At 40.2% G+C, this 13,720-nt stretch overlaps 1 protein-coding gene across 1 annotated transcript; it reads left to right on the top strand.

Moving 5' to 3' along the window:
- The first annotated feature begins 332 nt into the window (after positions 1 to 332).
- On the top strand, positions 333 to 12,282 carry slc34a1b (solute carrier family 34 member 1b). The gene is made up of 12 exons (XM_023396073.2): positions 333 to 402; positions 498 to 650; positions 1,115 to 1,261; positions 1,619 to 1,762; positions 3,851 to 3,962; positions 4,482 to 4,677; positions 5,459 to 5,554; positions 5,780 to 5,846; positions 5,993 to 6,160; positions 6,369 to 6,485; positions 10,553 to 10,677; positions 11,064 to 12,282. The coding sequence occupies exons 1-12, from the start codon at positions 342 to 344 to the stop codon at positions 11,655 to 11,657; spliced, it is 1,980 nt and encodes a 659-aa protein (XP_023251841.1). The 5' UTR covers positions 333 to 341; the 3' UTR covers positions 11,658 to 12,282.
- Positions 12,283 to 13,720: the final 1,438 nt, after the last annotated feature.

Consider the following 13,720-nt stretch of genomic DNA (forward strand, 5'->3'; position numbering starts at 1 on the left):
ACTGATGTTCCCTTATTGTTTGTGACGAGACATTCATTTGTTCAGAGGTGAGATGATGCGTCATGGTGTATGTTGTTTAAGTGTGCGAGTTGACCTCAAATCAAGGACAGCTGCCAATTACAAACAGCCTGGGCCGCTTTTGTTCTCTTTTAATTGCTTGTCTGTTGATCTCAGTGGCGTGGTGAGAGATAGGCTCATACACACAAGTTGGTATCCTTTGGTTTCTTTTTACTGTGGCAGGTGGTTGATAAACACATTCGTACTCACATTTGCTCGCTCTACAATGGTGTCATCCTGTGATTTTAATTAACTCCGTGTCTCCACACAGTGTTCAGAGCACCATGTGCTCTCGATCCATAACCATACTGTCCTCTGGAAGGAGCACATGCCTCGACCACAATGGTAATTTATAAATTTCAATTCCCACCATATGTCTTTGAAATGCTTCGTAGCTGATCTTCCGCACCTGAGCGTGTACTCTTCTTGTTTGTTATCAGGGATGAGGATGCATGGCAAACTCCCATTGGAGGAGGACAGGGAGTCCGGCATCGGCTCCACCCTTGACCTCAGCAGCAGCTACAACCAACATACCAGTCAACATGCCAACAAACCTTCAATCAGGGAAGCAAACAGCCTCCCCACAGAGAAAGGTACAAGAGTGGCATAAAGAGGGGGATCACACACTCATCTCCTGGGATGCCAGCGGGTCTTATCTCTTTTATAAGGCAAAGAACAAGGGCAGAATCCTAAACCACATGCTCATTAGATAAGGACATGCTCAAAAGACACAGAGCCAGTGGGACCGTGCCGTCTGGGCAATAAAGGCAAAGTCCTGCTGCCACTCAGCAGTATTTGGCTGCATATGGGTAATGTAGTATGTCAGATGGCTTTGCTCTCTACATGTGAGATTGCTTACTGAGGCTATCTCCCTCATCCAGAAAACACAAATCACAAGAATGAGGGGGAGAAAAAAAAGAGTGTGATGTGGCCAGAAACAAATGACAATTTTGTGTTATCTGTGATACGTTTATTGAGAATGGGTTGACTTTGCGGTCCAGATTTAGGACACATAGTGAGGCTAACCATCCCCCACGGTTGTTCTTGTTTTGAACAGATTGCTCTCCTCAGACCACGACTGTGACTCCAAACAAGATCAGGCAGCTTCTTATCAATCTATCCAAGATCCCTCTCCTCTTCATCCTGCTCTTCTTTTTTGTCTGCTCCTTGGACACTCTGAGCTCTGCCTTCCAGTTAGCAGGAGGTAAGTACTCTAACCCTCACTGCCCCCCTCAGTGGGTTGGTAGTGACTCAGCCAGTTGATGTTTGATAAATAAGTGAGTTACTACAGAACAGTTCACACTGTCCTCCTGGGGCTCTGCTGTATAATTTAGTGCGTAGCTTCATCTAGTGACCTTTTTGGATTGGGGGAAACAAGCACTTTGAATCTTGTTTAACATTGCTCATGGCATCCTTCTCCTGCCTGAGTCCACAGTATGTGTGTGTGTGTGTGTGTGTGTGTGTGTGTGTGTGTGTGTGTGTGTGTGTGTGTGTGTGTGTGTGTGTGTGTGTGTGTGTGTGTGTGTGTGTTTCTGTGTGTGTGGGTGGCATATTTAACCAGGGAAAGTGGCAGGGGACATTTTCCAGGACAATGCGGTGCTGTCTAACCCTGTGGCGGGACTAGTGGTGGGGATCTTGGTTACAGTGCTGGTTCAGAGCTCATCAACCTCCACCTCTATTGTCGTCAGTCTGGTGGCCTCGGGACGTGAGTAGGCACATTAAAGTGTATGTAAATGTGTAAGCGTCAGCATACTGTAACATGAGCGCTTTAAAGTTTTAAACAAGACTCTGACCCAGAAAGACGTCCAGGCCGGCCTCATTTAGTCTGAGATGTATGTTATATAGCCTCTGCAGGCTATTTAAGATATCACAGTAAACACAGAAACAGTAACAACATAGCAATGAAAACAGAAAAGACAGGAAACTCCCATGGTGCATCTGTGGCAATAACAAATGGATCTAATTAATTTGTGGTTTATGGTTATAATCTTACGTTACTGGCTCCCAGCCCAGTCACATGCTGTGCTTCCTTTGGAGGATACAGTAAATTATTCTACTTGATTTGCTGTTTGGCATTAAGGAACAAAATTAGTGAGTATAGTTTATATTTAATACATAAATGTAAGTAAATGAATAAGACAGTTGAAGATTTAGCTCTGTATATTTACACATACTTACACATACTCACTCTACTCCGGCAGTCAAGGGAAAACTAGGAAATGAAGATCAGCAGTTGACAGAGTTTTTGCAAAATACCATTTTTGAAGAACAAATATATGTATTTATGTAGGGTGAAATCTAATATTTGAGAAAATGGAAATGGTCTATTTTTTTTTTTGCAATTTTACTGATCTGCACTGTAAATGTGTCCTATGGTGTGGCATTAATAAGAAAAAATCGTATTTTCATATTAAGTTATCTTATTCAATTGTGAATAACATCATTTTCCCCCATGACTTATTGAACTTGCTGGACTTTGTTGCTGTTGTCCTTTCAAAGTTTAAAATGATACCAACTTAAGATGAGGGATGATTACATCTCACTTAATGTTCAGTACTCAACTGTTTTTAAGATATTTTGAGATGAAAAACAAATGTTTGGTTCTTTTATATGTGTCACACCATAGGACATTATGTGACAGACATGCTATTTATTGCATTAAAGACAAAGTGAGAGGTATCAATAAGTACTCATTTCTCTCACTCAATTCTTTGTTTCAAAAAAAGAGGAAAATCACATTTTATACACTTTATCAGTACAGTATACAGTATCCACAAATGTTCTGCAAAAACAGCAGAAATATTAGTATTATTATTATATTATTAATCAATGGAATTATTGCAAACACTGAAAATGCTCAAAAATAATAAAAAGCAGTATAACAACCTTGTCCTGTTGTGTAACCTTTTTTCTGTCACAACAAAGGAGGTTTCAGCCTTTGCTGTCGGTTATTGGCCCTTCTATTCCTCGCTAATTTCTCATTAGTAGCTAGAAAGACATTTTTATGAAGTTTAACATGCAGTTTTTAGTTTAAACAAAATATAATTTAGGCAGCATTTCAACACTTTCATTGGTATATTTGAACTTCTGAGACAAAAACTTAGCATGTGCACCTGCCATGGGCTTCACAAGGGGCTTCAGTGACATGATCTTAAACGGGGTTCCTCAGCTAAATAAAGTTGTCCGTGGAACTGCCTGATTTAAAATCAATATATGATGTCACAATTCCCAAACTCATAGATATATATATATGGATTAAAAAGTCATTTGTAAACACAGTCACTCTATCGCTTGTCATGCCTCATAAGACCAATACACAGTAAGGTTACGACCTGTCTGTGTGGGTTCTGATGTCTCGCTTTTCTGTGTGGTTAAAATGAATCAGTATGCCGGAGGAGGCTCTCTGCTTCTAAAGCTTTTCAGTAAGAGATCTAGGAAGAAGATTATAGGTAATTATCAAAGAGATAAAGAGATGCAGAGACATGGATGTGTGTCTATATAAGTGTGTTCACATGTGCATGTGTGTTTGAGGTCATCATTATTAGAAACATCTTCAACAATAAACCCTTCTGCAGAATGTGAAGACTAAGCTGCCTCCACTCACCCTCAAATTACAATCACCTTTCATCTCCATTAAAACTCGGAAATGAAAGGTGATGTGGAAGGTTATCTGAAGTAATTATTTGCACAATAACACTCTTCACAATGAAGATAATAATTTGCACATTTACAGTTTTTAGTCAAAGATGACTTTCAAGTAAAATCTATCTTTCTGTGTGGTCTCATCTCACAGTGTTAGAAGTGAGGTTGGCTGTTCCAGTCATTATGGGGTCCAATATTGGGACTTCAGTCACAAACACCATAGTGGCCATGATGCAAGCTGCAGAGAGGACCGAGTTTCAACGGTAAGTGAAGAAAGTTGGCAAGGCAGAGGATGTGTGGAGGAGAGGCAGAAGATCAGGGAAGAAGAAATAGAAATGGAAAAATGAAGAGGATAAGTGCAGAGCTGGGGGAAAGATGGATAACAGTGTTAAAAGTGCAGGTAGAAAGCAGAGGAAGGTGAAGAGAAAGCATTAACAGGTGTTCGCTGCCTCTGCTTCAACCTACATTTGAGTGTAATTTTTATAACAGTGACCATAATGGCACAAATCCACATTGATCCCACACCAGTAACCCTTTGGAATGAAAAGATACAGCACTGAACAGATGGCATGTTACTTCATCTGTGTCTGGTAAAATAAACATAATTCATTAATTCTATCATAATAGTCTCACACACATTGAGTCAAAACTAAAATGCCCGTTACATCACACACATCCCAAAAAGTTAAGCCACGAAAAGCAGATTAACCAGCAATCATTCAGAGTAGCTGATGATGCTGATGGCTGACCTTAACACAGAAAATTATTGTGACCCACTGCAGCGCCTTTGCCGGGGCAACAATCCATGACTGCTTCAACTGGCTGTCGGTCCTGGTCCTGCTGCCGCTGGAGGTGGTGAGCGGCCTCATGGCCCGGCTGTCCCACCTGCTGGTCACCAGCTTCAAGCTCCAGCCTGGGGAGGATGCACCTGAGCTGCTCAAGGTCATCACCGAGCCAGTCACCAAGCTTATCATTCAGGTAAAAGCCAATCACCGTTTTTGTAACGGACTTTTGCTAAACCCCTCTATCAAATAGTGATTCTCCAATCATATGCTAAGAAACAGTAACTATGCACAATGGGTGGGGTCTGACAATCCATGGTTATGTTAAAAAACAATTAGCTCATCCGCTTGAAGATGTGTAGAATATTTCCCCACTGGTTAGAATTTGATAATGGAGGCTAGACTTGAAGCTAGTGTTAGCAGCTTTGTCCTCCTCTTTATTTACATTCCAACAACCCCATCTAAAGTTACCTGAGTTAGTGTCGTGTTTGTCAAACACTTGTTAGTACTCTTCCTAAAGCCTTTTGCATGGGACATGCAGCTTTAGCCTCTGTGTCAGTTTGACGTAAAGTCAACCAGAAGCAGAGTTTTTTTCAAGCAAATCAATGCTGGCTACAGCAGGTTAAGTCGACAGCTGTCATTTCAGCTGGCAAATGTTAAGGTGACTGGTTTAGAATGAGAAGCCTGCTTTTGTCTACCTCTGTCTCGCTCAAGAGCCCAATGTTTCAACAAGTGAAAAGAATTTCAAGTAGCAAAGCTGTGAGAACAGAGAACTTGACACACAGCAGACAGTAGCTAAGTGGGGCGGAGCTTAGTGAACACTTAGTTAGCACCTTGAGACACAGCTGGTTCACTGTGAGGTGAGGGAGTTGAACCCTGGGCTTCTGGTGAAAGAAGCAAGGAAGGTTGTTTTAGTCATTTAACGTTGCACTCCTGTAGTTTGAAATCTGAAGAATATTTTTTCCTTTCACCCTCAGCTTGACAAGTGTGTGATCACAGGGATTGCTATGGGAAATGAGGACATGAGGAACAGGAGCCTGGTGAAAGAATGGTGCCAGACTGACCTTGTTATGGTAATGGCTCGTCTCCACCGCTGTCTCCTGCACATTCAGACACATTGTGTCACACACTGGCGCCAAACAGAGCCTGTCACTGCTGCTAGTGAAAACTGTTTAAAATGTTTCTTTACATCGTAGCTGCTTCTTTCTTTTTTTTCCTTTCTTTCTTTCTTTCTTTCTTTCTTTCTTTCTTTCTTTCTTTCTTTCTTTCTTTCTTTCTTTCTTTCTTTCTATCTACAGTCCACAGACAATGTGAGCATTGAAAACTGTGGCTTCAGTCATGTCTTGTCCCAGACATCAGTGAAGTGTGAGTTCTAACTCAATTATATCTGTAACCCACCCACTTCATTATCATTATGCCTTTTTTATGTGCATTTTCTTTTCAGTAGTGGTCATGTTAAAATTGAATTTGTGGGTAATATCCTGATGATTGCTGTTTCTGTCACTCTACAGGTAGGCATTTATTTGTTTCCACCGTGCTGTCAGACCTCAGCGTGGGGCTGATTCTCCTGGCAGCCTCCCTGGCTGTCCTCTGCACTTGTCTGTTGCTCCTGGTCAAGCTGCTCAACTCACTTCTTAAAGGCCAAGTAGCAAAGGTCATCCATAAAGTCATCAACACAGGTGGGCATGCCTTGACCTTCTGGAGCTTTTACTCAGTGTATCTGCATGTAGCAGATGAATGTACAGAATCCAGTATGCAAGAAACTAGGAAAACATTTAAAAGCTGCTTTGGATGCAAATTAAATGAAAGAGATTGTGTAGACGATAGAAGCAGCACTGTGTTTATACATGTGGGTAATTTCCATCTCTCCTCCCTATGTCTCAACAGACCTGCCATATCCTTTTGGGTGGCTGTCAGGATACATGGCCATGCTTGTGGGTGCAGGAGTGACATTTGTGGTTCAGAGTAGCTCTGTCTTTACTTCAGCTATGACTCCCTTGGTAGGTGAGTGATTAAATGCCATTGCACCTGTAAAAACTACAAGAGCCTCACAATATTAGAACTGTTCGAAATGATACAGTACAAGGAAAAAGTTAATTAATGTGAGTAGGCCACAGAAAAGACAATTAATTGTAATTAAAAGAGAAAAGCCATAAGTCCAACATATGAACCATGACTGAAAGCATTCATCTCATGTATGTTCAATATAAAAAGCAGTTAAATAACTGAATGCTGAAATATGCAAATAATCCCACCAAGAGGTCTAGATAGAGACATGCATGTACAAAACTTTTCTCCTTTATATTTGATTTTTTTTTAACTTTCTTTCATTAAAATCTTATGAACTTGTTATTTTTCCGTATTAGACTTCCATCCACCAACACAATACTGTGACTGGTATTCTGCAATAACTGCTCTAACACGGTGGACTGCTGCTGCTGCAGATCTGTACTGTCAGTTAGGGTTAGAAGTGAAATAAAATTATGACATAATTAATTTGGTGTTGCCTTTGCAGCACCAAAGTTTGTGACCCTATACAATAAGTGTATTTTAATAGCAGACAGTGTGGACACAGAATAAGCAGAGACCTTGCTACTTGGCTTAGTTTTATTCTCATGGAAATATACTGTCTTGTCTACCACCCACCTCAGTGACCTCAGGAGGCCGAACCAGTCAGCATTTAAAAACTATTTTAGCCATTAAAATACAGAATGATAAAGCAGAACAATTTGGATCATTCATATTCATACCTCTCTCACACACACACACACACACACACACACACACACACACACACACACACACACACACACACTTACACAGTGGGAGACTGACAAAGTAAAAACAATACCATGGCTGGTAATTAATCAGAGCCTCAGCAGTACTTTGTTTTTAGAGCTAATTAACTAACATTAACTTGGTAACATGCTAAAACTAAGTTGGTGAACCTGGTAAACATTGTACCTGTTGAGCATCAGAATTTTAGCATTGTTTTTGTGAGCATGTTATCATGCTGATGTTAGCGTTTAGCTCAAAGCTCCACTGTGTTTAAGTACAACCTCACAGGACTGCAAGCATGGCTGTAGACTTTGAGACTTGTGTTTTTTATTTTTGTAAGAGTCTTTAAACTCCATCCTGCTCAGGGATAAGTTGAAGATACATTATTATATGAATACCAATGACCACAAAACAGGTTATTCGTCATTTTTTATATATTATTATGTATTATATAAATATGACCAATGACACTAAAATGCTGTAGACAGCATGCTAATATTCTGACACGTCATAGGTCCAAACTGAATCCTTACAACAAAACTGAGAAAATTCGAGGTAATTACAAACCCTGTCCATTCAACATTTATAGTTTTATTTGTTTTAAGCCCAAGAGGAATGAAAACATTTAATTTAAAAAAAAAAATGAAAGTTTGGCCAATTAAACTATAATGAAATGTCCATATTAAAGAAACAACTGCAACAATAGTCAGTGTTCGTAATTTGTGAGATTCCATGGTAGGGCACACAAACTTACATTCATAATGCCATCTGTTATCTCCCCTACACCCATTGTAGCCTCATGAAGCCCTATATCAGCACACTCCCACCTCCATGTTTCACAGTCAGCACTTTGCAGTCAGTGGTAGTCCTGGCCAGGTCCGTGCCAAACATGCTGGACCTCTTCTGATCCAAAACAATATATTTTGGATTCATCTGACCAAAGAATGTGCTGCCAATATTCATCACGCTTCTTTTCGTGTTCTTCTTCTTACAGTTTTGTGTTGTTTTGTCAGCAATGGTTTTCCTTTTGGAAACCATCTGTCGAGGTTGATACTGAAAGTTACTGCAGTTACTGAAACACCAGTTTAAACAGATGACCCATGTGCAAAGTCAGAAACAGTTACCCGTCCATTTTGTTTTTTATGTATCTTTTTTTTTACAACCATGTTCATGCAATTAGCTTTAACTGGAAATCACAGGTGAAATGATTTTTGTTGCAGTGGTCGCAGGTCTGCTCCATTTTGTTGCATTGAAGTTTTTCGTTAGAGCCTGTATTTTCAAAGTCATCTATCTAACCTGTTTGTTTTTAATTATAGATAAGATCAAATACCCTGCACATCAAATCACTTAAAAATAATACACTTTGTGAAACGTGATATTTACTGCACAGGGGTGACCTCAGTTTTGTTGTGTACTGTAGATCATGTTCTATTAACACAAACAAATATTCTCAGGGGTGATCAACAAAGTAAGCTTTTCTTAAATTGAATCCCTTCTTCACTTTTGCAAACACCACACCCTCTGCCTCTCACAGTCCTCCTTAACTCTGCAGCTCAGTTTTTCTGCAGTTTGTGTTTGCATGATCTCGAGAAAGTCCTGTTTATATTCAGGGAGCGATCCCAGCGTCTGTCCAGCTAGATGGTTGGACTGATGTGAAGTCTCTTTTCATCTTGAACCTACAGTTATGACTCTGTTTCATTTGGTACAGGCCTTCAGGGAGATTGTCTCCTGTAATGTCTTATTAAGCTAGAACCAAACTGTGCAGCGTATCAGATCTTATCCTTGAGTGGGCCATCACTGTCCTGAGGTGGTTATCAGTCAAACTACTTGTGTGGACTCTGCATCTGGCAATTGAGGTTTGAAATCACAGCCGCTGCACATATGTACTTAGATTGTCTCATTTCATGTTATTCATGTATATCAGTCTATGTGATCACTTTTTTGTACATCGTTAACATGTGGCAGAGAGAAAGAATGTCTGAAAACAACAGCACGGTTTTTTTTCTGTCAATCAAACTGGTTTATGAATTCAAACACCAAAACCTATAAACAGACGTTTACTGCTACAGTAATAAACTAACAGTACACTGACCAAAGGTTTACTTGATTGCTTTAGTCATGTATTTAATGGCTAATTAATATCCTTGTGTTCTCAAACTAAAGAGAAAATTCCTCAAATTTCTTTGTTGACTAATAGCTCGTTTGCCAGCTTGATGGGTCCAAATAAGGACATAAGCATGCTGATTTCCACTGATCGAGTCTTGTGAAGTTTATAAGAACAGGTTGCATAACCAGCACTGTATGCCACTGGCTAAATGAAGCATGTAAAATCAGCAATGACTGAGTCATCAGCCTGCTATACAGTGATAAATGTGAGGTGGGAATAATTTTTCTTTTTAAACACGAATAATTAACTGGCTTAAGAGGCTTTATGTAAAGAGCGTGATTTACAATCCACAGATATACTTAATGTAATTAAGCATTTGTTTATTTTACTTTAGATTTTTGCTTTACCTCCCCTTCAGTCCTCACTCTTACCAATTCATCGTATCATGTATTGAAAACAAACTAGCAACAGACAGACAGAGAGCACTCTTTTTCACACTATTTCAGTAGATGCTGTTGCAGAATTGCCCTACTTTGGTTGTGAATTGCTGTCAAGCAGCCACTCATTTCACAGTAATTAGTCATCTTCTGGCAAAGTAATTTTTCAGCCTCAGTAATTGCACTGATGCTTTTTTAAATATTGGCTTTTGTCCATCTTAAACATCAAGAACAAATGGTTTCATGTTGTGTCTATTTATCTGAGATGTAATTAGAGTCAAATAGTTTGAATAATTGAAACAGTTCTTTTCAAAACCTATTGGAGAGTAGCTTCCATGATTTCCACCATGGCTCTCAGCACATTTTCTTTTATTTTTGCTGATTCTTATCCTTGTAAAAACAGTGAATTCAGATTTTATCAGCTGCTAACAAATGGTATCCCGATCAAAGATTTCCACTTTTTACAAGATAGATTAATGAGGTTTAACTTTGACAAATGTACTGCATAATTTCTGAGAGAGATAGTTTATCATTGCTGACACTTTGTATCTGTCACAACTTTTAATCTTGAGAGCAGATGATTGTAGCGCACTTAACACCAAAGTGGTGTCAAGTGCATCAGAAAGTAGTTAGTGCTCTGCAGATATTTCATCAGGAAGAGGACCGGAGCTATTACACTTCCTGGTTAACTATCATTATTTGATCACCTTGTTTCCCTTGACACAGCACGTTCCTGTTGTCTGCCTCAGGTATTGGTGTGATCAGTCTGGAGCGGGCCTATCCCCTCACCCTCGGTTCCAACATTGGCACCACTGCCACGGCCCTGCTCGCAGCCCTGGCCAGTCCCGGGAACAAGCTAGCAGCGGCCATACAGGTATAAGCTGGATGTCTTATCAGACACAACAGCCATTTTAAAACTGCAGGAAAATGAGAAAAGGAAAATTCATGAATATATTTTCCAATGATGAGCCTCTGGATGAACACAGACAGTGATACAACAATAAGGGAGTCTATACAAATAGGGGGGTGTTAAAGATGGTGGATAATAATGTTTGAATGTATATTTCTGAACATTGATTTATGCATATATGTGTGAGCAGGAACTTTGGATGAAACTAAGTAGACGATCTAGGGAAAACTGTTGTGTATTAGTCTTGTTTTGTTTATGGTACAAATGTTACATGACAACGCTTTGAGTGTGATCAATTATGTCCCTTTGCACTTATTTACTGTATCTATTTATCTTATATTTGTACTTAGATTGCTCTGTGTCATTTGTTCTTCAACGTCTTTGGGATTCTGCTGTGGTATCCTCTTCCCTTCATGCGTCTGCCGATAAGGATGGCTTGTGTCCTGGGTGAGCGCACTGCCAAATACCGCTGGTTTGCAGTCTTGTACCTTCTGCTCTGCTTCTTACTCCTTCCCTCGCTGGTGCTGGGCCTCTCACTGGCCGGCTGGCGGGTAATGGCTGGCGTTGGGGCTCCTTTCCTAGGCGTGACCATCTTCATCGCCATGGTAAACATTTTGCAGGCCCGCAGCCCCCGTCACTTGCCGGCTAAGCTCCAGAGTTGGGACTTCCTGCCCCAGTGGATGCACTCTCTCAAACCACTTGACCGCCTGATCACCAAGGCAACTGTCTGCTGCAGCTCAGCAAGCGAAGAGGGGAAGGGAGAGGGGGAAGAGGAGAACACCTCGACACAGACGAACTCTGTCGACCCAAAGACAGAGTCCGCCCAGAGGAAGGCAAAGCTGGCGTATGACAACCCAGTCCTGGACTACCTGGATGAGAGCAGACCTGGTGTACGGGTTTTTAAACTAAAAGGGTTAGAGAGGTGCAACAGCACTCCACTGTAGTTGGACTGAGAACAGAGGCTATTTTATATTCTATCATGTCAATATCATGGGAAGTGTAGGATTCAGAAAAGTCATTTTATAATTCTTTGGAAATAAATCCAATTATAATTATTGATAGACTGATCATTAGAGATATCCTCCCAAAGCCATCATGAGCTCCGTATGAGTGTCAGAAAACATCGACAGAGCTCTGCAGCTGGAAGCCAGGACAAACATCATTGGGCAGTGGTCTCAAAACACATGATAAAGATGACAAAACAATCTCACCTCAAGGTTCATTAAGTAATTGTTCAGGGGCTTTCCATCATACGACATGATCTTCATCACAGACAGTTTGCCCAGTTGTCATGATGATGTAAATGATGACATTTAAATTTTTGCAGAGCACTTTAAGAACTTCCTTGTTTAACATTCATGTAACTGGGTAAACTCCACCTGCTGATGAAGCTCATATGATCAAAAGCTCCAGAAAAGATGGTAAATGGACCTTATAGTGGTTTTATTTTTTGTCAACTGTTGTTCTCAAGGTCAATAATGAACTTGATGTAACACAAACAGTGCAGTGAACCATGAATCTGTAACTGGAAACTGTATTAAAGACGCCCTGTGGAGCTCTTGGCCACTAGTAGCACAATGGAGCAGTGTTTTATGAGTGGGTCCCCATGTTGCTTGGTTGTTTGCATGTGCATTAGGACACACACACACACACACACACACACACACACACACACACACACACACACGATTCATATTGTAGCCTTCAACTTTGCAGATGTTTTGCGAGGAAGGAAACACATTTAGGCTTTTAGGATACACACAATGCATTTGGGTGAGAAACATTAAACGTTTTTCTTGTTTGTGAAAAGGAAACTCCTTGGCGCAGCTTTAGCTAGCCAATATATCTTGCAGCAAATGCATTCACAAACCAGTTTCAGTGGATAATTTAGAAGAAATTTGACAACATTTCCAGAGCAGCCAACATGTTTTCCAGTTTGAACGTCTTTCGCAAAGGCCAGTGATCAGCAGTGGGAACAAGTCACACATGTGCAAGTCAAAAGTCAAGTAAAGTCATTGCTCAGGTCAAGCAAGTCACAAGTATAGACTGCACATAAAGATGGATGTAGCCTTGGTCACCTGCAACCATTGTGGCAAGCATGTGCTTAATTTAAAGTTTAAACAGGCAAGTTATGTAAAAATTCACCCCCCTGTTCCCATGAAAAGCTCAAGACCGTGTTTTTCTTCTTCTTCTTTTTTTTTTTTTGTACCAGGGTGTAAACATGTTTATTCCTGCTGTAAAGTTGGGCATTTTAACATGGGAGCTTTTGGAGCCAGCCTCAAGTGGCCGTTTGAGGAACTGCAGTTTTTGGCACTTCCTTGTTGTCTTCATTTTTCAGCCCTGGGGGTTTCTGCTTGGTCACAATTCAAGTCATAAAATTGTCATAATCTACACCAGTTTCCAAATTTAAATCAGTAAAATACAGTGGTCATGAAAAGAGTTTTATTTTCAACATTAATGAAAATTGTTGCCGCCTGCTTACACCTTATAAATTTTACTGATGTTTCTGGCAATTCATCTTAGAGAGTTCATCAATTTGTTGTTTGCTGTTACTGTCATGAGCACAGAGAAAGAAAAGGAGACCAGCCCTGCTGTCAGCCCAAAGTCTAATGATAAAACAATCTCATTACCATGTTGATAAATGTTTGATTATTATGTTAAGACCACGTCATCACTTGTTATATAAGTGTTAGTGGGAGACTGGATACACACAGACACTACAAAGCATTCAAAGAATCATCACATGAGCTACTTGATGTTATCTACAAAGGAGTGTATGAATGTGCTGTAGCTAGTGCATGTGTGTTGGTGTGTGTATGCCTAAGTATGTACACTCGGGAGGAGTCATTGATAAATATGTGCTGTTTTTTCTTTTTTCATTGTAACAATTGATCATGCGTTTGAACAGCACAGTGCAAACAGGATGAAAGTGCACACAACACAAATAACAAAACAGTTTATGTCTCGGGGTAAAATTACCACTTGATGTTCAGAACTGTCAAAAAGA

Source organism: Seriola lalandi, unplaced genomic scaffold (genome assembly GCF_002814215.2).
Source record: "Seriola lalandi dorsalis isolate HSWRI2012SDOR001 ecotype SW California unplaced genomic scaffold, Sedor1 jcf7180002054973, whole genome shotgun sequence".
NCBI classification, from domain to species: Eukaryota; Metazoa; Chordata; class Actinopteri; order Carangiformes; family Carangidae; genus Seriola; species Seriola lalandi.

What these genes read in the sequence shown, in the direction of transcription:
- slc34a1b (XM_023396073.2), top strand. Translation starts at nt 342, where the DNA reads ATGTGCTCTCGATCCATAACCATACTGTCCTCTGGAAGGAGCACATGC. An exon ending in TCACCAAGCTTATCATTCAG is followed by an intron (nt 4,678 to 5,458) that starts GTAAAAGCCAAT and finishes TTTCACCCTCAG; the next exon opens with CTTGACAAGTGTGTGATCAC. An exon ending in AGCTATGACTCCCTTGGTAG is followed by an intron (nt 6,486 to 10,552) that starts GTGAGTGATTAA and finishes TGTCTGCCTCAG; the next exon opens with GTATTGGTGTGATCAGTCTG.